This window comes from Xenopus laevis, chromosome 7S (assembly GCF_017654675.1).
Source record: "Xenopus laevis strain J_2021 chromosome 7S, Xenopus_laevis_v10.1, whole genome shotgun sequence".
Lineage (NCBI taxonomy): Eukaryota > Metazoa > Chordata > Amphibia > Anura > Pipidae > Xenopus > Xenopus laevis.
In genome coordinates this window covers 35,350,903-35,375,164 of record NC_054384.1, presented here as the reverse complement: position 1 = coordinate 35,375,164, position 24,262 = coordinate 35,350,903, and the positions used below count along the sequence as shown (strand labels likewise).

The 24,262-nt window shown below is 37.6% G+C and overlaps 1 protein-coding gene across 4 annotated transcripts in view; it reads left to right on the top strand.

Annotated features, from left to right (window-relative positions):
- LOC108697217 (cadherin-23) overlaps positions 1-24,262 on the top strand; it is a 599,373-nt gene that overhangs the window by 334,224 nt on the left and 240,887 nt on the right. For all 4 annotated transcript variants that reach the window (XM_041571124.1, XM_041571128.1, XM_041571125.1 and 1 more), the window contains one exon: positions 521-679. In XM_041571124.1, the coding sequence (XP_041427058.1) occupies positions 521-679 (159 nt within the window). The remainder of the gene's footprint in view (positions 1-520; positions 680-24,262) is intronic.

The window sequence follows — 24,262 nt, the reverse complement described above, 5'->3', positions numbered from 1 at the left end:
CCCCGGTGAGTAAAAAATTAGGGGCATTTGCCGGGGGGGGGGGGTCGCAGGTAGGCTGGGGGGAGGAGGGGGGGTCTACCCATGGTAGGGGGGTGGGTTTTTTTATTATGGGTTGAATTCTCCTTTAAGCTGACCATGTACTACCTGATATTTGGCCAGATATCAGTCGGGGTGCTTGTTGGAGTGCCCCATGCATGGGCAGATAAACTGCTAAATCTGTCTAAAGGAGCTTAATCGACAGCATAGATCTGCCTAATAAATTCACAAAACTGTGCCGATAATTCACCGTATGAAAATTGTTGCACATAAAAATTATTCGGATACCCGTTGACTTTAATGCATTTCGCAATTTTTTTTTATACTCAGTTAATCAATTTTAACAATACTACATAAATACAGAGTAATTTATATTCTTTTGGGGGTACTGAAAATTTGTTAAAGTAAACAGTTCCATAGTTAGCTTTTTCTTGTGTTGTTTGGCAATAACCCCTAAAAATTGTTTATGTTCTTTGTTTGATAGCTCTTTGCAAATGAAAGTGTTTTAGACCATGTCGGATATTCTCGAGTGAAAATTAACCTCATCAATGAGAACGATAATCGGCCCATCTTTAGCCAGGCACTTTATAACATCAGCCTTTACGAGAATGTTACAGTTGGAACCACCATTCTAAAGATTCAGGTAAGTATGTCTCCTTACAAATAAATGTCTTTGCCATATCGCTAAGTTCCCCTGAAAATAGATGTTGATCTAGCAATCTGTTTAGTATTGTAAAAACATTTTTAATGAATTAAGCTGTTTTACAACCAAATAGATTTTTATATTTTAGCAGCATTACCTGTGAAGGTGCTGTTGTCTGGTTTCTAAAATTATCATTAACAATAACAGTAGGATTAACACAAATAGTCACTTTTTTTATATAGAAACAAGAAATAGATTTCCTCAAAACTCCTTTACTCAATCAAAAGCTTCTTGTATGTTAATTTCAATCACTTAAATTGGAGTTTTAATGTATTGTGCGACTGCAGAGATATAAAACTTTGTGTTAGAGTGAGATTTAGAGTCAGTGATGGAGGACATCCTGCCTTTAACCTCCCACTAAAGAAACTTCATGAAACTTCTGAAAAAATTAAAAGGTTTGGAGTTCAGCTGGGGAGACCTTCTGAAATGGAAAAATCAATGATCAAGAACCAAAAGGGGAAGTGTCTGGGAAGACATAGCATAGCCAAACAGATTTGCAATCCAAGAATGAGGTCAAGGCTCAATTCTAGTCAAGCAGTACAGAAGTTTAAAAAAAGCAGATAGAAATCAGATCTACAAGTAAGTCTTAGCATAATTAGCACAATTAAATGCAGGCTTCTAAATTTCGAGGCCGCTTTGTACAAAACATGCATATGAAAACTTTACAGCACACTGTTTTGTGGCATTCAGGTAGGAAGAGAGGAGATAAGTACCTGCATTATCTTGATGATTAATGAGTAGAGTACAAAGCATACACCAGTTCCCATTCTTCCATCTATACCCAGCAAATTCTTGCAAAAGAATTGTAGACCTTTCCTGCATTGTCTCAACAATTCCCAAAACCATAGGAATGGCCGTGACAGGCCGTGACAGGCCAGATGTTTTTCCATTCCTCTATACAGGAGGAATAACTGATTTCACTGTTAATGGCCAAATCATTTTGCATTGGATTGTGGTAAAAAGGTGACCATTCAAAACATTCTGCCACCTTCTGCCTTGAAGGCATGGTGCAACCTTTGGGTAAAGGCTATGGATACCCTGACATCCTGGTTTTCTGAGATTGCTAATACCAGGGTATTAGATATGAGCTTCAATTTCTGTACTTGTATAGTAGCAATATACTGTATAATGCATAACGTAACAAAGACTGTTTGTGTGTTATCAATGCACCCTACAATAAGTTCCCTATCAAGCTAAGCAGATACCTAAAAATCATGTAAACTCCATATATACTGTATAATGACTTGCTTGGTTTATAAAGCTGCTGTATGATTGAAGTGTAAACTATGAAAATTGGGAGGGGGGCACTGTATCATTAGTTGCAAAAACAATAAGACAAATGGGAAAAATAATGCTGTAGGCTTTTGTATGCTGTTTACAATGTTTAGTAAGTACTGTATTGAAATTAGGTTTCAAAAAATTATCCTTCCTTTAATGTTGGATTAGTTTTGCCACATTTGTCTCTAGATCCCTGTACATACAGTATAATGCAGTACTGGGACTATTAGCGTATCAGGATTTTCATTCCTATGGTAAATCCTTCTTGGCAAGGCAACCTTCTAATTATTCCTTTAGATATTTTTTTACCTTCTGTTGGTTGCATGATATCACAGGAAAACACGTGTTCCTGTCTTTTTGGAATGTCTCAATTCTCTGAGGTTAGAAATTTTTCAGCAAGCACAAAGTAAATAATTATGTTATGATAAGCCAAATAACTGTCAGAAATGAACAACACCTGCCTGGCCTAAACAACTTAACATAAGTAAAAATACATGTTTAAAGTGTTAAAAAAATAACACGTTGGGCTTCGGCTCTATGCCAATATTCTTATGTTTGACTGCTATAATAGTGTACTTACAAAATATATTTTATTGATGTAACTCATACCATGACAAATGACCCATGTCAGGTGAACCAAGAAGCCTAGCGAGGCTTTTGTGGGAGATTTTATTAGATGGCATTGTACTTTCAAACATTCAGTGTTGCTACCTGTGTTACATTTATTTATCACTGATCAATTGCTGTGGAGTATTTTGTTACTAATTGTTAATCCTGATTGCCAAGAGTTATTGTACCAGGCAGTTGCAATGATGTGGAATACACCTTGATTTACAAACCAACAATCATGGTTCAGAATATAAGGAAAATACGATTTTTTTTTTTAAATTATGTTTTTATAACCAGAAAGGTAGAATTTACCTCTAGCCAAGCAGAAGGCATGATAAACTACTCAAGAAGAAACAGGGTTCTATTAATTTATCAGTTACATTTTAGTGTAGTGTAGTGGTGTCAGGGATTAGGCAACTGGGATCATCTTTCTGGGAGTAAAGCACATTCACAACTCAGGAGAGTTTAGTCTCTTTTCACTTGCAGCAAAGAAACAAAATAAACAGTTCAAAATAAAATCCTTGCCAATTAATGGGCTTCTAACTAACACAGGTCAGTTGTCCTAGCTAACCAGGAGTAGGCCTAGAGTCCTGTAGAGTCTTGTCCTCACTGTCTGCCCTATGGCAGGAGCTAAGGACAGGGCTGTATTCACCCGCATTGTGCTCTGCTCCCCGTAGTCGATTTTTGATCTGGTGGGAGGTGCACAGCACAGATATGCCCCTGCTGCAAGTGCATTGAGAATGATCACTTGCAGCAGGGGCAAAAGTAAAACACCCTTGGATATATTTTAAGAAAAATCAAATTTTTATGCAGAATACAAGTATTGTCGAATAAAGAGAATTTTCTGAAATGGTCATAGAAATGACCCACTTATTTGTTATAAAGTTACCTGTCTTTGGTAGATGTGATGTGGGTTTCACTTTAAATGTAGCAGTTTACAGCATAAGAGGTAAATAAAAGTGTATGATTTGCTTATAGAGATGTACCGCTGGAGGCTTTGCAAACAACAGAAACAGAGCTACGGCAGATCTGTTATCTAACATACTAGCACAGATGTTCTTAGTTAGGCCTGGGGTCTTTAGGCCTGTATTAAGTTGAGGGATGGTAATTTACTAGAAGTGGAAAAAAGATTGAACATGGAAGCTGAATAAAGTACTCTCCATCTCCATGTAAAACTAACAAAATATCACAGTTGGATTTTAATTGCATTTTAGAGTGAATGTGCTCATTGACTGTGTTTCTAGCTGTAGATTTGCATGGTGTATTGTACATACAGTGAGGACATAAAATATATTAAATCTTTAGCATAATTGTCACTGTTGAAGGCTTTTTTAAAATCAATAATTAATGTATATTGTGTGCCATAGCAAAAAAAAACGTTCAACACTTACTTACTTACTTACTTACTTTTTCACTTTTTTGTTTGTTTCCTTTGATTTCTTTATTCTGTTTTTTACGTACTAAAGTGGCCCTTCCCCTTAAATTGCAATGTTGAAGTTGTAACTCGAATGGTAAAACAGAGTAAAAGAACACTTACTTTAAAGAATGACCATGAAACAGTTCACAGAAATATATGTGATATGCTAATAACCACAAGGAATAATGGTCTGTGTTACATATGATGGTGAAACCTGTGACTGTGCAGATGTAAAACCCAAGCTAGCCCCTATATAAGTAAATATATTATGGGAGTCATTTACTAGGTGCAGTGTGCAAAAAATGGGTGTATTCTGCAATTTTTCTGCAATTTGCACCATTAATATTTATTGCAGGTCTCTTAACTCAGGTCTCTGCACATCCTGCACCTGGGCCCACGGGTGTTTATGTATGCCGCTCAGTGTTAGCCATGTGTTGAAGACTCTCTCTGTAGCTTGAGGTAACAAAACATGAGATAAATAGAAAACACCACTGAGCCCCAGGTTGGAATGCTTCCCATCTCTGATCTATTTCTCTCTTTGCCCGCCGGCTACCTGCACCTGATGCGGATCAGCCAGCTCGCTGTGTCTGGCCCTGTAATTTAGCGAGCATTGGCTCAGAGTTCGCCTTTAATGGCATGGGATCCCTGCAGACTGTGCCAGCCTTTCCAGTGTGGCTGCCACTTTGGGTTGCTGTGTGCGCAAATGGTCAGACGAGCGAGATCGCATCACCCCCAAGCAGAGTTGCTGCATTCAAAGCTCCTTCCGATGGATCATTGCACACGTAGGCTTGAGGCAACCATCAGAGCTGCAACCACTTTCAGTACATTTATTTTTACAGCAGCGTCCAAATAACTAATATTCACCTGATAGGTGCTGTATTCAGAGCACCTTAGGATATATCCAGCTACTAACCCCCTATCTGCTGCTGCACTACGCAGTGAAAGGAACTGTAATTAAAAATATCCATGGCAGGACCAGTATAGGGGGAATTTACAGCATTTGGGCATATTTTTTTTGATTAGAATTGTGAGCAAATGTAGGGTGCAGGGGTAACTTCCCTTGGGGCCCGACTATAACGGTTATCATGGGTTGCTGGGCAGGGCGAGATTTTACAGCATGCACGCTTGCAGCACTCCGGCACGTGATTCATAGGGAGATGATCCGACAGAGGGGCCGGGTGCCCATCTTGTACCACTGTTACAAGTTACGCCACTGGTTTTTAATATAGATGTGTAGCTTAGGAAGCGCAGGAGGGCACAGGCATTTAATGACAGTAATGCTTTGTGTCCAGTGACTGACAGTCTGTAGAGTTGGTGGATATATAGTGAATAAAGTACCCCCTTTTGTAAAATATAAGGATATTATAAGTTACCGAGGAGTTTCATGACCATATAAAAACACGAGGCCGAAGGCCGAGTGTTTTTATACAGGTCATGGAACTCCAAGGTAACTTCTAATATCCTCATATTTTGCAACTGGGGGTACTTTATTTATTATAATACACAAATTTCGGTGAGTCATGTGACAGAAATGACATCAGAACTCACCGTTTATAACTGATGACATCAGAACTCACCGTTTATAAGGATATAATTTACAAGATATTCATGGCTTTTGTGTATTATAAAGGATTATGTCAAACTGCAGAAGCATTGCAGTATAGGGAGATGATATCCAGAATTCTCAGAAAATGGAGTTTTGCGGATAAGGGGTCTTTCGGTAATTTGGATCTCCATAATTTTGGATCACCTTAAGTCTACTAAAAAAAATATTTAAATGTTAAATAAGCCAAATAGAATTTTTTTGCATCCAAAAAAGATTAATTATATCTTAGCTGGGATTAAGTACAAGGTACTTATAAAGGAAAAGTAATGTCAAAAAATAAAAGTGTTTTCAAGTAATGAAAATATAATGCAGTGTTGTAAACTGGTGTATTTGCTTAAAGGGATACTGTCATGGGAAAAAATTTTTTTTTCAAAATGAATCAATTAATAGTGCTGCTCCAGCAGAATTCTGCACTGAAATCCATTTCTCAAAACAGCAAACAGATTTTTTTAATATTCAATTTTGAAATCTGACATGGGGCTAGACATATTGTCAATTTCCCAGCTGCCCCAAGTCATGTGACTTGTGCTCTGATAAACTTCAATCACTCTTTACTGCTGTACTGCAAATTGGAGTGATATCACCCCCCCCCCAGCAGCCAAACAAAAGAACAATGGGAAGGTAACCAGATAGAAGCTCTCTAACACAAGATAACAGCTGCCTGGTAGATCTAAGAACAACACTCAATAGTAAAAACCCATGTCTCACTGAGACACATTCAGTTACATTGACAAGGAAAAACAGCAGCCTGCCAGAAAGCATTTTTCTCCTAAAGTGCAGGCACAAGTCACATGACCAGGGGCAGCTGGGAAATTGACAAAATGTCTAGCCCCATGTCAGATTTCAAAATTGAATATAAAAAAATCTGTTTGCTCTTTTGAGAAATGGATTTCAGTGCAGAATTCTGCTGGAGTAGCACTATTAACTGATGTGTTTTGAAAAAAAAAACATGTTTTCCGATGACAGGATCCCTTTAAGAAACACTACTATTGTTTTTTATAAATTAGCTGCTGTGTAGCAATGGGGGCAGCCATTCAAAGGAGAAAAGGCTCAGGTTACACAGCAGATAGCCAATAAGCTCTGTCTGTCTAATAGTGTTATCTGTTATCCATTAGTTAACCTGTGCCATATAGCCGGTTTTCAATTTCCGCCATTGCTCCACAGCAGCTTGTTTATATGAACTATAGTAGTGTTTCTGAAGCAAAAACATCAGTTTTACCATTGCAGGGCAACAGTAAATGATATTTTCATTACTTTTAAACACTTTCATTTTTTGGTGTTACTGTTCCTTTAATAAGAAAATGGAAATCATTTTTTTTTTAAACTTTGATTATTTGATTACAATGGAATCTATGGAAAGTGGCCTTCCCGTATTTAAGTGCTTTCAAGATTTGGCTTCCAGATTTTATCAGTCAGATGTTGATGCTGTGAATAACTGTTGTTTTCATTTATGTATATGTAACTGTATGAGCATCCCTAAGAAAATTACTGAGAGTAGGTCACCCAGGAGAACTCTAGTGTTGCCGTCTGGTGAAGCCTTGAGCCTCTGCATGGAGCATTTCTCAGAATGTCTTATGTACCTGATCACAGCCTGGCACTCTGAAGCAGAGTGAGGTGCTACAGGCAAACCAGCTGGGTTTGACACACAGAGAGAGTCTGGGATTCTGACGTAAAGGATCCTATGTGCCTGTGCACACAGTCACCCATGTGGAGGTCTGTAACTTTACTGCTTTTTGTTGTTACTGAACTTATTTTGCTGCCGAAAGCCATTTTATTGTTGTTTGAAAAGAAAAACTGCCTTTATTTGAGAGACTTTTGCTGTCCTGACGCTTACAGGGGAATGTAATAAAAGTCGCAAAGAGCAAAACAATTCTCACCAATAAGACTAAAAATCCACATCTCGCAATGTAATATTGTTCCTTAAACTGTTATTGCATTGCGAATTTTAATTGCGCATTGCGAATTTTAATTGCGCACTCATAAGAAGTGCTTGAAGGTGTCGTAATCTTTTGGAGCAAACATAATGCCTTTTTCAGTAAGAAGTTTTGTTACATTGACTGCGCATTGGCGCAAACTATAAAATTCGCAAACGGTCTTTCACTGTCGAAAGTGGTCGCTAAACAGTTTCCGGGCTCGCAAAAGCTATATTAAATTCGCACAAAGCAAAATTTGTTCGCGCAAAGGCATAACTTTTCGCATTGCGAATAGTTTTTCCGTTAGCGATTTTTATTACATTCCCCCGTTAGTCTGTGGAAACCTGTCATACACTTGTAAAGGGGAAGCCAGGGAGAAAACAATTAGTCTTGCATCTCCCAGACAGCTCATCTGCTCTGCTGAACCAATTAAAAATTAAGATAGCTTAAGTAATTAAATTTCTCTAAAGAGAGGTAGAGAAAACTAGAAACTTAAGATCCATACTGGCTGCCTACAATTTAAGCTGCACCACTGCTAACCAAACGGCAACCCTTTCATATACATTGCTTTATTCACCCTTAGTACACAGCATTTACAGAGATAGGAAAATAGCCCAGGGTTTGTTTTAATTTATAAACAAGGGTTTTAATGATATAATTACATAATTTCAACATTTTAAACTTTCATGTCATTTGATTAAAAAAAAACGATTAAACAAAAAAACACTAAAAAAAAAAATCAATTCAGTTCCCCCCAAACTGCGTTCATGAGTCAAAGTAATGATCACAAGTAACGTTTCCAATAAAAAAAAAAATCAAACTAATTGGAAGTAGCTGATAACTTGTTGCACCTAAATGAATCAAGCACCGCAGTATTTGTCAGAAAATGATTATCAACAGGTGGAGGGCTTAAGGATATATAGAAGGTATTCAGTTCAACAGACGGACACATAATGTGCTTGTAAGATCAGTAGCTAGGGTAGTTGCTTTGGGATCATGTCATAAATCATTTTTTTTTTTTTTTTTAAACATTTGGTGCCGTCCACCTGCTATAACGGTTCTCTCTAGCATATTTCATTTGTGCCTTATAATAATGACTTAATGATAAGAGAAACCATTCTGTGCTTCCAGAAGTATTTAATGAACACAAGATCAAATTGGAGATTCACACTAAAATGTTACAATTAGCCATAATAGGTTCGTTTAGAAATACCTGCAAGGAAAGAGGCTTGTATCTTAGACTGTAAATCGTATTTTTATTGTGAACCGACATTTCTACCAAGGTTTACTCACACAAACATGGTGCTGTGGTACAGGTGTAAGGTTGCAGGGTTTTAGAGGGCATTTTTAATGAAATTGTATTGCCCTATGTACAATTGTTTATGGTCTGCCTTGCATTGGTAAGTTTTTTCGATAAGTCGTTATGGTGGATTTAAGCTCAAGGCCTTCCCCCCATGTTTTGTCCCACATTTAATCCAACCCCCCTCTTACTTTATAACAAATCTACAGATACATAAACACTAGAGATGAGCTACCTTTTTTTGCCTTTTACAGTTTTTGCATATTTCAAATCTGGGGTAGAATTTCATCATCCATTTTTTGTGTTGCAATGGGAGAGAAATGCTAGAAAAAGCAAAAAAAAATAAATTTATTTCTACATGGGGTTTGCTTAGAATAGTTTTTTTTCAACAGGACATAACACAGAAAAACTGCCAGTGGCATCAGAATTTCTTCATGCATTTTGTTTTGCTGGAAACAGGCGTAGGGCCCAAGCAAGGTTTCCCCCGGGTTACACAGAATTTCTAGCCAAGCAAAACAGGGCAGTTTTGGTCATAACTAATGAACAAATATAAATCCTGTTTTTTAATTATGGCTGGGGAGGCAATTGAATGAACTATGAGTGATAAGTAACATAATGATAGAATGAGTTATGAAGGCCATTATTTTGTTTGTTTTAAGTTGAATCCCCCTCTTCCCGTTGCTTCCGGTTGGCTGAAGACTTCCTGCATGCAGCAGTGGGTGGCATCAAATGCTTAGACTTCTCTCTAGAGCAAGAGATTGGCTAAAATTGACTGACAGACCTATTTGCTGTATGTGTCACCAGTTTTATATAGCTGTGTGAGCTGGACCAATTTGAATATGTATTATTAGGATGCTGCAGAGGCTGTTGCTATGGCAGTGGAAAATAGGTAAATAGTTTTTATCTGACTTTATTTGCCATATTAACTTTGGTTTACATGCATTTAAAAAAATAATCTGATTATTTGCTAAATAGTAATAAAACTGAAGAAGTTCCAGGGGTATCTGTATGTCACCATGTATGTGGCAGGTCTACTGGAGCTACTGATAAGAGATACGGTACAACACAATATAATCCTACCAACTTCAATGCTGTATGGTAATATCCAGACTCAATAAGCATTCTGCTCTATAGAAGATATATTGAACACCTTACTGAAAAGAGTGTATAAAAAAGTATGTTATCTCAGCATTCGTAAGACTATGGAAAACTTTTAACCTTGTCCCCTTATGTTAACCTTATGAACTTTGGAAAATGCAAAATCATGAAAGTGTAAGAACGTATCAGAAAGTGTAAAAAGAAAAAATTCACATCAATGTATGGGACCTATTTTTAAGCAAATGCATTCATTATACAGAGTAACAGTATGAGGCTATATATACAGTATATATATCAGCCATACATGCATAGGTGTATATGTACTCTAGACTTTTCCAGCAGTTCAATAATTGTATACTTGGCCATGTTTTGAATATTTATTCCTATGTGCACCCATGCAGGTGTCATATTATTTGTTAAATGAATGTTTGGTGGAATACAAAGCAGCAAAACTTTCAGTTTTAAATTCCAGGCCAGTTTTTAGCAGGCCATGCACAAAGGTGCTATGTCTATACATGTGCTTTTCACAGGCAAAGAAAACCCTTCCTAATTGTCAGCACTTATTTCTGCCCCTATGAAGTTGACAGACTCCCAAGAGCCTTCAATCAACTTCACAGGGAGGTGAAATTAATAATACTCAGCTTTTAATAGCCAAGTGCATTTGCAGCACAAAGAGCAATGCTAGAATTGTCATAGGAGGAGCTGACATAAAGGTTAAGTGCTCTTCCTCTGACAGTGGATCTTACCCTCCCTGGACAGGTGACTTAAGACCCTGTGTCCCAGCATTTACCTGTGCCTGCTGTCTGCATCTGCCTTTAAATCCATGGGGGAGAATATTTTGTAAATACTTCCCTGCATACGAAGCACACTGTATTGGTTGCACACATTTCCTCAAGCGCTGAAACATTCCTACTTTCACAGACAATGAATCTTTGGCAGAGGCACAGGTTAAATTGTTGCTTAGCAGTCAATTGATGTTGTCAATTTACTAATTAAACTCTCATCACTGGATTCATTAGGTCACCTTTTATGTGCTCTGTGCAGTCACAGCCTCTCTGCTTCTGTCCCTTCAGCCCTCAGTTTTCCTTTCTTTGCCTAATCGATCTCATACCAGGACCTAGAGAAATCGATCTTGAGGGTTATTTTTCTTCTCTCAATTTCCCCTTCTATTTCTTCAGCCAGCCGCAAGCACCAGGCAGTTGAAGAAATATACTGATAATACGATGTCCGCACAGTGGGAAGGAGAAAAGCTTATATCAATAAAGAGACATTTTAAATGCACTAGTCCAAATTCCTTTGTCTATAAAATATGTTTATAGGATATAAGATATAGACAGTGCCATGACAATTTGAAATTAAGGGATTACACATGCTGAAAATTGCTAATAGATTCACAGTTGATTAGACTATGTGCTACTTGCCTGTAGCTAGTTTTGCTACTATGTTGCTGCTGCTTGAGGTCCAACAAAAATGGCCACAGATAGGGTTCCACTCAATATACTAAAGGGCGAATTGTTGCCAGTGAACGATTTGCCACACTTCACACCACTTTGCCAGGCAAAAATTCGCTATTTCACTAAAATGCAAAGTTGCATCCTGGGTGCTGAACGCAGGCGACTTTTCGCAGTGCGAGCTGTCATATCAAATGTTTTTTAGCGACTGCTTCTGCCCAGAGAAACTTTGTTAGTCCTCTTACGCTTAGGTCAATTTGAAAGGGCTGGTCATATGGATGTCTTTATTAGAGATGTTGGTGCAAATGCTTTAAGTGGCCACTTTTTATTACTAATGTCCAAGGAACCTGAATAAAGACAGAAGAGATTGTCTTATGCCATAGACATGAGCCCACCCTTAAACAAATATAGCATGCCCCTCAAATTGGTTTAATAAATTTGTTCAGACATAAATCTATAATAGTCTGGTGTTTTGAAGACAATTTCTCTTTAAAAAAAAAAAAAAAAAAAGTTGCCAGCTTTTTTTTAGATGCATTTCAGACATACAGGATATGATGTCACTGACATAAGATTGAGGAAGATGTAGCTTAGTTTGAGCAGTTTGCCTGGTCTGAGGTGGTTAAGTAAACTCTGGCAAAAGAGGTAACATTCTGTAAAATTTGCATCTTACTGAACTGGTGTAGTTACGACCGTTCGCCAGAGCGAAAAGTCATCTGGCGATAGAGTGCAACCGTACCCTAGCGATGGTCTCTTTCACTAGTGAATTGTAGCTTCCGTCTGACATCGCTGGCGAATTGTAGCTAGCGTTAGCCACTTCACCCTTTAGTGAATCTGCCCCATAGTGACTATTTAGATATTATGGCATGCAACCAATACCCACAACTTGTTTACATTAATAATAATAAACATTACAGTAATGGTATAATTGATCATACTGTGGCATGTAAATATTTGTATGCTCGAGCAGTTATCACAGATAAATTAGTCATACTCACCAGCTGAACCAATACTATGGTAATGGATGAATCTTTTAATAAACTCCACAGTATTTGTGGCTTTAGAGAAAATGAGTTCAGTTGTGGTTTCAATGAGATTGATGATAAATAAGCCTCCACATATTGCTCCAGAGAGAGTTTATGCCTACATCCAACACTCATTTTTACAGTCCATTACTTACTCCTTTTATTTAGTCATTTCAAAACTAAGATTAATATTATCTCTATCAGACATAGAAATATCACACATTTTATCTCTCTAATAGGTGTTATATCATTTACAATATAGGTGTTATATCATTTACAATATAGGTGTTATGTAATTTACAATATATTTTTTTATGAAAAACAATCATTTTATATAGCACTGCTGTACTTGTCACTGCACATATATGCCTATATTGCCTATATATTTTCAGGCACTGTGAGTCCCTGACCCATTGAGCTAATAATCTAAACTTTAAAGCCTGAGGCACGAGGTGATTAAATTACTTGTCCAAAATTCCAAGGAGATGAAAGTGGGATTTACTAATAAATGACATAAGCAATGAACCATTGATCCAGTCATTTGGAATACTTGCCAGTATTAAGAAGAAGCAAAGCAATGTAAGTAATATAAAAAAATCAGTTCAGCATTTACATTATTAGCTCTAAATAACTGGACAAATTAAATGACCAAAATATTAATTTGCAGTTAATTACTATGCTTTAATCTGGAAAAGATCCAAATTCAAATAGGTACATATATATATATATATATATATATATATATATATATATATACACTGTATATATATATATGTGTATATATATATATATATATATATATATATATATATATATATATATATATATATATATATATATATATATATATACACATAACAATATGCTAGCTATGCCTTCAGTTGAAATAAGCTGATACATAAAGTCATATGAAAAAGTTTGGGAACCCCTCTTAATTCTTTTCAGTTTTGTTTATCATTGGCTGAGCTTTCAAAGTAGCAACTTCCTTTTTTCTTATATAACATGCCTTATGGAAACAGTAGTATTTCAGCAGTGACATAAAGTTTACTGGATTAACAGAAAATATGCAAAATGCATCATACATTTAGGCACCCCAACAGAGATATTACATTAATACTTAGTTGAGCCTCCTTTTGCAAATACAACAACCCCTAGATGCCTCCTATAGCCTTTGATGAGTGTCTGGATGGCGGTATTTTTGACCATTTGTCCATACAAATTCTCTCCAGTTCAGTTAAATTTGATGGCTGCCGAGCATGGACAGCCTGCTTCAAATCATCCCATAGATTTTCGATTATATTCAAGTTGGGGGACTGTGACGGTCATTCCAGAATATTGTACTTCTCCCTCTGCATAAATGCCTGTGTAGAATTCAAAGTGTTTTTAGGGTCATAGTGTCACGAGTGCCCGTTGCTCTACGTGGGTTGACGCCAAAATAAAGGGACGCCAAGGACGCCAGTTCGATTCCTGATTGTAGGATTTCCTCTTTGGTTCCTGGGTGCATCTATAATTCGTGTTTATTGATTCCTGGACTTCCTGACCCTGCCTGAACTTGGATTTTGCTAAACTTCTGCCTGCCTACTGAACCTTTACCTGGAATTGACGACAATTACACAGCCTCACCGCATGATGGAACCTCCACCAAATTTGACAGTAGGTAGCAGGTGTTTTTTTCTTGGAATGTGGTGTTCTTCTTCCACCAAAGCACTTTTTGTCATGACCAAATAACTTAATTTTTGCCTCATCAGTCCAAAGCACTTTGTTCCAAAATGACTGTGGCTTGTCTAAATGAACTTTTGCACACAACACGCGACACTGTTTGTGGCATGAGTGCAGAAGGGGGTTCTTTCTCATCACCCTGCTCATCACCTGGAATTGACGACGATTACTTCTGATCCTTTCTGATACCGCAAACTTGGACTTTACCCCTAAGCTTCCTCCTTGGTCCGGCTACTCGATAGGCCCCCTGACACATAGTCTTGTTGGAATATCCAACCCCTGCGTAACTTCAACTTTGTGACTGATGCTTGAACATTGTCCTGAAGAATTTGTTGATATTGGGTTGAATTCATCCGACCCTCGACTTTAACAAGGGCCCCAGTCCCTGAACTAGCCACGCAGCCCCACAGCATGATGGAACCTCCACCAAATATGACAGTAGCTAGCAGGTGTTTTTTTTCTTGGAATGTGGTGTTCTTCTTCCACCAAAGCACTTTTTGTTATGACCAAATAACTTAATTTCTGCCTCATCAGTCCAAAACACTTTGTTCCAAAATGACTGTGGCTTGTCTAAATGAGCTTTTGCATACAACAAGCGACACTGTTTGTAGCTTGAGTGCAGAAAGGGCTTCTTTCTCATCACCCTGCCATACAGATGTTCTTTGTGCAAATTGCGTTGAATTGTAGAACCATGTACAGATAAACCATCTGCAGCAAGATGTTCTTGCAGGCCTTTCTAGGTGATCTTTGGGTTGTCTGTAACCATTCTCACAATCCTCTGCATATGTCTCTCCTGTATTTTTCTTGGCCTGCCAGACCTTGGTTTTACAGCAACTGTGCCTGTGGCCTTCCATTTCCTGATTACATTCCTTACAGTTGAAACTGACAGTTTAAACCTCAGAGATAGCTTTTTGTAGCCTTCCCATAAACCATGATACTGAACAATCTTTGTTTCAGATCTTTTGAGAGTTGCTTTGAGGATCCCATTCTGTTACTCTTCAGAGGAGAGTCAAACAGAAGCACAACATGCTACTGACCACCTTAAATAGCTTTTCTCATAATTAGACACACCTGCCTATGAAGTTCAAGGCTTAACAAGCTAATCCAACAAAATTGGTGTTGCCAGTAATCAGTATTGAGCAGTTACAAGCATTCAAATTAGCAGAATCTTTTTTGTTGAAAGTGGAGTAAATTATTATGCAGGCTGAGAGGGGTTCCCAAACTTATTCATATGACTATAGACAAGTGACATATACAGTGGGACCATAAAGGGGCTAAAGTCTGGATTTGAAATCTAGTATCCTCCCATACTGTGCAATGAATTATTGTGTTTGATTATGGGTATATGTTTAATATATGCATTGTTATGATTGCTTATGCAAAGTGCATCTATTACCAGCTTTTACTGGCTGCACAATTGACTCCATCTATGAATTCATAGGTGTGACTGTATCACAGCTGCCTTTTATCCTAAGGCATGAAAACCCCAGTGTGTAATGCCGGATTATATAAAACATGGCAAAGAGCATGCTGTGATTTTTGAAAGGTCATTATATAAATAGCAGAAAACATGGAACCCCCAAGTTATCCCTGGATGCTGTGAAAAGAAGCAGAAAAGAAACCGAAAGCCAGAATCAATGGATTTCTTATGTGATTTCTGGTTAGTGAGGCCTTGTGAACTCAGTCCTGCTCTTGGAAATGCGGATAACGTTACATGAAAAAATTCTGTTTATCTAAAATTCTTCTTTTCAATCCACTATAAAGTGACAGGATTATCGTCATAAAAAAAAAAAAATAATGGTAAGGCAAATGTAATTAAGCAAAAGAAGAAATGTATAAAAAATTGTTAAAATACCTGATTTGATCAACTGTTAACACTTAGAAAAAACGAAAATATAAGTAGTCGGGACAATATTTTCAAGTGTTGTTATATGTTTCATTCATATGACATGCCTATTTGGCAGCTAAAAAGTTATCAAGTGCTGCTCCCATTTTATTATGCTTTTTCAAATGAATCTGCTGATTTTGAAGTAACATGTTTCTCGTCAACCCCTTGGATTTTGCTCTAAGTGGCCTCTAAACTGGTGCTCTTTTTGAATTCCAGGCTTGGAGGCAAGTTTTGGTTGCATGAAAAACAGGATCCAAACAGTGCCTTCTGTAAGCTGTCAGTCCACTTATGGGCTAACAAATAGCCAATCACAGCCATTATTTGGCATCCCCGGGGACTGTTTTTATGCTTATGCTGCTGTACAGTCATTTCTTATTCTTCTCCGTTACATTCATATGCACAGAAGCATAGTAGAACCCATGTGTAGGTGATATGCAGGGGTTAGGAACGGGTTACTATGACAGCTACCCAAAGCAATGGATTTGGTCACTGTTAAAGTTTTTTGTATACCCCTAATCAACCCATTTGCCTGATAACATTATTTTGATTATCTAATTATGATAAATAACATTTGTTGTACAAATGTCTGAGCAAATAGATATTTTTTTGCTTGTGTATAGACTATAATTCGTTTTCCGAAGTCACCCGAAGTTGCCTCGTGAGGAATTGCCTTAAAGGAAAACTATACCCCGCAAACAATGTAGGTCTCTATAAAAAGATATTGCATAAAACAGCTCATATGTAAAACCCTGCTTCATGTAAATAAACCATTTTCCTAATAATATACGTTTCTAGTAGTATGTGCCATTGGGTAATCATAAATAGAAAATTGCCATTTTTAAAAACAAGGGCTGGCCCTTGGGATCGTAAGATTCACTGTGCACACAAGCAAAACCAACAAACTATACTTGTTAGGTTACATGAGCCAATTAACAGACAGAGGTCTGTCTTTTGCTTCCACACTTCCTGTTACAGTTAGAGCTGCAGTATTTCTGGTCAGGTGATTTCTGAGTCAGCACACAGACCATCACGAAATGGTGGCTCAAGGCAAGACATTTAAAAGGGCAAGATTTACTTTAATATGTCACTTAATATGTTATAAAATCTGTTGCTTAAGTGTTCATTTTGGGGGTATAGTTTTAGCCTTATCCCATTTATTTCTGCCTGTTCCATAAGGCTTGCTTCATGACACTTATGATAAATTCATTCTGCCATGGTTTGTTATATCTCATTAGGCCTTATCATGTTTACAGCACAAAACTCATATTAGCAAGTGATTAAATACGTGTTTTCATTACCCAATTTTTTATTCTATCCTCCTTGTATATCCTAAGATGGCCTTTCCAACCATTGGAACCACCATTTACCAACAAACATCTGTAGAATGTATTTGCATTGAACCTCTTTACATAAATGTAGTAACTGCCAAAGGGTGTAAAGAGGCAAGTACATTATTTATGTTGTCTTGCCAAAATTGTACATACAAATATACCTGTTATCCAGAAAGCTCAGAATTATGGGAAGGCTGTCTTCCATAGACCCCATTTTAACCAAATAATTAAATTTTTTAAAACTGATTTTATTTTTCTTTGTAATCATAAAACTTGTACTTGTTTCTACCTTATTTTGTCGTTGTTAACATACTTTCTTTAGCAATTCTGATGCAAGCAAACTATTGCTCACCCAAACACTTCTGTAGACAGTATAGTAATGGCAATTATAAGTGAGCTGACCAAGCTTTGCATTCCTGTACCATGTCAGAGCAGAGATTTGCCACCCTTATTTTGCTTGTGGTTGGTTTGACTGTAAGCTCTATGGGGCAGGGACCTCCTTCCCACTGTCTCTTACCACATATCACTTAAACTCTTTGTCCTGATATGAACTCTGTGTATATAACTCTGTGTGATTTGTCTTCCCCGTTTATACTTTTATATATATATTGTACTTTCATGCATTGTACAGCGCTGCCAGGCCTGGATCTAGGGCGGCAAAATATTAGGTGTGGTAAAATATTCGGGGCGGCATGCTGTCCAGTCACTTTAACAGTGCTTTACAAATAAAGTTATACATACATACATTCATGCCAGTTATTCTTGGCCTCAATTTGACTCAATACCAATTGGGCATTGCTCAGTTACCATTGTGCTCCTACCAGGCTTTCTTGGAGTTTTAACTTTGTTGCTAGACTTTGTTTTTATGTGGAACTTTTTCCAGACATTCGAAGCTCAACATGTTGAATTTCACTCCTTCAGGCCACCGGGAGCAACAAATTCTTCTTGATGTGTATAGTTTTGCCTCTTTGTCGCTCTCCTATGGAAATCCACCACAAAGACATAGGGGCAGATTCACTAAAGGGTGAAGTGACCATCGCTAGAGACAATTTGCCAGAAATCTCATCCGCAGGGTCGTCGTCAATTCACTAACTAGAGGATAATTCACTAGTGAACGAGACTAAGCGGTGTATTTATCAAAGAGTGAAGTTCTCTAAAGTGAAATTCCACCACTCTCCATTCATTTCTATGGGATTTCAAAAGACGTATTTATCAAAGGATGAGCTTTCACTTTCACCCATTGATAAATACTGTTTTAAAAATCCATAGAAATAAATGGAGAGTGGCGGAATTTCACTCTAGAGGAATGTGGCAAACTTTAACTTCACTCTTTGATAAATACTGTATACTCCCTAGTGTTCTGTAGAACCCTACTCTGCAAATTCACTAAGGATTTTACTGAATGTTGCCAAAACAATCCTATTGAGTTTATTTAATGTTTAAATTATTTTTTAGTAGCCTAGGCTGCCAGGGTATGGAGATACAAATTATGGAAAGATCCCTTATCCAGAAAACTCCAGAGCTTTTTGAATAACAGGTCCCATACCCTGTATAGAGTTTATTTTGACAGTTGACTAAAATGGCACACATAGAACATGTAATAAAAAAAGATATGGGAAGGTGTGCCATAGGACCAAGATAGTTTGCTCCATCTGTGCATGCAGTTTACAGATTGGCCAGTCTTAAATGAAGCATCTGGCACACAATGTCACTCCCTATTACTTTTAATATAAATGGCATGTAGTGTCTGTGTATATAGCATATGGAATCTGGAGCTGTAAGTTTTTGTCAAACATTTCATGCTAACAGTCTAATGAAAATGTCATCCAAATAAGAATTACTACTACTAATGACTACTAGACACTTAAAATTTGGATAGTAGAGTAGAGTAAAAAAAACGGTTATTTAGAGACTTTCTGATGCATATTAAAATTCAGTTTCTAAACTGAAGCTCAACATTTCTGACTCATGATGAGCATCCACTGTCAAACTGTCACATGAAACACGCTTGCCCTCAGCACGGAAAGCACAGGTGAGAATTAAATTTTTTGCAGGTACCATCCAGGCCTCTGTCTGTCTTCCTTTCTGACCAGCTTTAGCATCTTAATTGATTTACTTGTTCATTGCCTTCCCCAGGGTCCAGAGTCTCCAGCTGTGCTCTTAGGAGAACAAAATCTTTTCCAATTTCTTTAGTGTTTAAAAGAAAATTGAATTTGTTATTAGCTGTGGAAGAGGGGGGGGGGTCAGAGGAACAATAGACAGCAATGTAAGACTGTAAATAGGAAAGTAATCAGAATATATTCCAAATTGCCTGGAAAGTTTAATGTAAATGGCCTCTGTTGAGTGTCCCTGTTGTTTCTTTTAAATATTATTATTAATTTATTGCTATCCAATCAAGATGGAGTGAAACAATAGAGGAATTACTGCCACTAACAGGCTATAGATTAAGCACTACTTGCTCACAGCACTTTTACTTTTTATTAATGCATAGAACTATAATATAAGGAAAAGCAATCTTTAAACGCTAGATAGTTGCATCTCTGGTTTTGCCCATTTCAGTTATACATACACAATATTTTAACCATTTCTTTGACTGAGACACCAATGGATAATCAAGTTTTTCACAAACTATTAATAGACTTTGAACATTAAATTGCATTTAGATTTTATACAAAAGAATTTCCTAAAGTTGGACAATAGGGGTCAATCATGAACAGATGGCAGTAAATGGACATTGGGACCCATCTCCAAATGATCATCTGTTAGGGATGAGCAAATTTCTTCACCTGATACTAACCTGCAGCAAAATTCATGTTGCCAGGAGTTGATAAATTGTTGTCACCATACATTTCTTTTGCTGGAAAAAAAGGTTTTTTGCAGGGGGGAAAAACAGCCATTGATACAGTTGGCAGGAGAAAAAATGAGGAAACATGCCCAATGACTGCAATGCATTTGATTTGAGAAAAAACACCCATTTGGTACGAGGGGGAAATAAACAACCATTAGCGCCAATACATTTGGGTTGAAAAAATTTTAAAAAAAAAAGCCTATTGACTCCAATACGTTTTGCAGGAGAAAAACACCTACTGACTCCAATGCATTTTGCTTTAAAAAAAATATAGTCCACTGAAGCCAGTGCATTTTGGTTTCAGAAAAAAGCAGTAAAAAAATGTTTGTTGACTCTAATGCAGGAGTGCCCATACTTAACTAATGCAGAGTCTATTTTTAGTGATGTCCCATTATGACCTACATCCATAAAAGCATTGTTAGCATTCTGATCCATATAAAAATTGCTTAAATATGTAACGCTAATCTGGGCTATCCAGATCACAGTTAAGTGTCCAGCTATTGGTTTGAGCATAGGTTACATTGGACTCACACATCAGGATCAGGGCCTTTGCTAAGTGTAAGCTGTTCCTTTAAGGTGTAGTGCAACTACAACACACAGGCCACTGTACATAAAAATAGATTGATTGGATGCCAGGAGGTTCTTTGATGAAACAAAAAGGGAATTTATTGTACAAAGCAAAAATGCAAGTGACCACAGGTTTACTCACGCAGGAGATGAGGAAATAGCAGGTGATACAAAGGTGAGGACAAATCACATGATACAGCAGATGATTGTAACTCCCATGAGTCTCAATAGTCAAGTGTACATCAATTCCCAGAAGACAGATATACCTTTGTGGAGATCAGGATCACCAGTGAAGTAGTTAGGGAGACGAAGTCTAAAGCCTTAAACCCTGTCCACTGAGTCCCTGCACTAAAGGCAAACAAAGAATCCTTTGTGAAGCTACTCCCTGCTGCCAATCCTCGATGGAGCGACAACTGCTCATGCTGCTTAATGCTCTCTGTCTTACTCTCCTAGAGAGTCTATTACAAAGCTGCCCTAGGATAGCTACTCCTCGTTCACTGGGTTACCTGGTCCCCGACTTAGTCTCCAAATCCAAGTTTCCCTTTGGGGCAGTGGCTTTACTGGGGCCTTGGTGATCCCAGACTCAATGGGAACACCTAGCTGCAGCAACACCAGGAGCCAAAGAGGAAGAGGCCACCCCTTTCCAACACTATATGGAAGTATGGCAGGAAGTGGTCATTATATCCTTGGCCAATAACTAGTGGTGTACTAAAGGAAATGTTACAGGGTTTATACACAATAACAAAGGAGTACAGAAGGAAAGTAGGCATTTAACTCTATAGGGGCATATCAATCCTATAGGTACCTACAATTATTATATTGAATTATGAATAGGAATATGGCTTAAAATGCTACATTTTTTATACTGAACTTATTGCACCAGCGTAAAGTTTCAGCTTGTCAATAGCAGCAATGATCCAGGACTTCCAACCATCTTGGAAAGTGCCTGCGACACTCACATGCTCAGTGGGCTCTGAGCAGCTGTTAAAGGAGAAGGAAAGGTTAAAACTAAGTAAGCCTTATCAGAAAGGTCCATCTAAATACACCATTAAACCCCCAAAGTAATGTTGCTCTGAGTCCCCTGTCAAAAGAAACACTGCATTTCTTTCCTTCTATTGTGTACACATAGGCTTCAGTATCAGACTTCCTGCCTTCAGCTTAAACCTCATTGCCCTGGGCGTGAGCATGCTCAGTTTGCTCCTCTTCCCCCCACCCCTCCCTTCTCTACTGTAATCTGAACCCAGAGCAGGGAGAGACTCAGGCAGGAAGTGATGTCACACCATGTTGGTACTGCAGCTCCTATTTTAAACAAACAGAGAGTTTCTAAGGAATTTTACTCAGGTATGGTAAAACATTCTACAGAATAAATATAGCATTCTAGATTGCATTATTGCAGCTAATCTATTGGCAATAAAATGCCTCCGTAGCTTTCCTTCTCCTTTAAGAAACTAAGCTTAGAGGTTGTCACAAATTGTGAATAGGGTTGCCACCTTTTCTGGAAAAAATATCGGCCTTCCTATATTCTTGTCGTTTTTTCCTATTAATAACATTGACATCAAGCATCATTTTTACTGGCCAGATGGCAACCCTAATTATGAAGCTGAAAATGAGGTTGGACTGTAATATAAGCTGATGCTACAGGGCTGGTACTGGTTGTACTGGTTTCTGTGCTGCCATGTAGTAATTCTCTGTATTAATTACTAATCAGCCTTATATTGTGACATTTATTTTCTATGTGTTCTGTATATTGTGAGTGGGTCCCTAAGCTCAGTAACTGACAGAAGCACAGAACATGTGCAGTGAATCAGCAGAAAAGAAGATGGGGAGCTACTGGGGCATCTTTGGGGTCACAGATCTTCCCTGCTAAAAGGTTGTGGTTGCATTGGGCTGGTACAGAAATCCAAAACATAAAGTGCAACATTTCTAGCCTTCTTTAATTAAGCTTTATTTCTCCTTTAACAGAATAAATCTCTGAATGAAAAGTATGAAATAGAAGGATGATTTAGACAAGCTGCTAGTTGACAGTGTTTTGAAATCTACTGATCACCAACTAAATGTCTACAGGTAGATTCCAACCTACCTTTTGGACACCCCTGCTCTAATACCTTTAGCAAAATGGGTCAGTTTTACAATTTTCTATGTGTCCAACAAGCACACAACCTTTTATAGGTCTCTAATGTCAGGCCTGTAACACATTAGGGGGGACACATTTCAACCCATAAAAAAAGAAGTAATGGTTCAAATTCACCACGTATCACCAGGCATCAGAAAGTAAAAAAAATTATGTATTTATCAAGCTGTGTATTATATTGAGCATAAAATTCCAGTATTAAAAGGAGTGAAAAATGATCATCCATTGCTGTTTTAAAAATGTTTTATTACACAGGGAGGCCTATTTAATAAAATTCGAATTGTTGGGTTTTTTTTTAAAAAAAAAAAAACTTTAATTCTAATTAAACTCAAAATTTTACAAAACTCGAATGTTGGCTCATATATTTTAAAAAATCACAATATACAAAACTTGGTGGAATAAAACCGTGAAAAAAGCTTTAATGCATCAAAGTCATATTTATTCAACAATTTCAATTGGACTGCAAACTCTAAAAGGTTTTAAAAAACCTGAAAGTTTTGGATTGAAATAAAATCGTTACAATTTTCCTATGACTAGCCTTGCAAGCTTTTAGATGCTGACAATTTACATTCAAGTATTTTTAGCACAAAAGCATTTGAATCAAGGCAAAAATTCTAATTCAAACATGGGTAAATGAGCCCTAGAGAATACTGAGGAAATTTACATGCTACCTTAATTTTTCTCATTGACTTTAATAGGCACATCATAAATATAATGGAGCAAAATATGGTGGCAAATACACCAGGGGTGAAGGGGAGAAGAGCACGTAGCTTTTAAGGCCCTAACCTCAACTGAGTGACTGTAGTCATAGTGGAGTTTGTACTTCCATAACAATGCAACCAGTATGGGGATACCAAGGGGCCGATTCACTAAGGGTCGAATATCGAGGGTTAATTAACCCTCGATATTCGACTAGGAATTGAAATCCTTCGACTTTGAATATCGAAGTCGAATGATTTAGCGCAGGTAGTTCGATCAAACGATCTAAGGATTATTCCTTCGATCGAACGATTAAATCCTTCTAATCGAACGATTTAAATTTAAATCCAACGATCGAAGGAATATCCTTCGATCAAAAAAAGTTAGCCTAACCTTCCCCATAGGCTAACATTGACTTCGGTAGCTTTTAGATGGTCGAATAGTCGAACGATTTTTACTTCGAATCCTTCGATTCAAAGTCGTAGTCGAAGGTCGAAGTAGCCCAAAAAAAACTTCGAAATTCGAAGTTTTTTAACCTCGAATCCTTCACTCGAAGTTAGTGAATCGGCCCCCAAGTGTATACAAGTATATGCAGGTGCAGAGACTGTGATAGCCTCTTAATGTTTCCAAATTGCCACGATTTTTG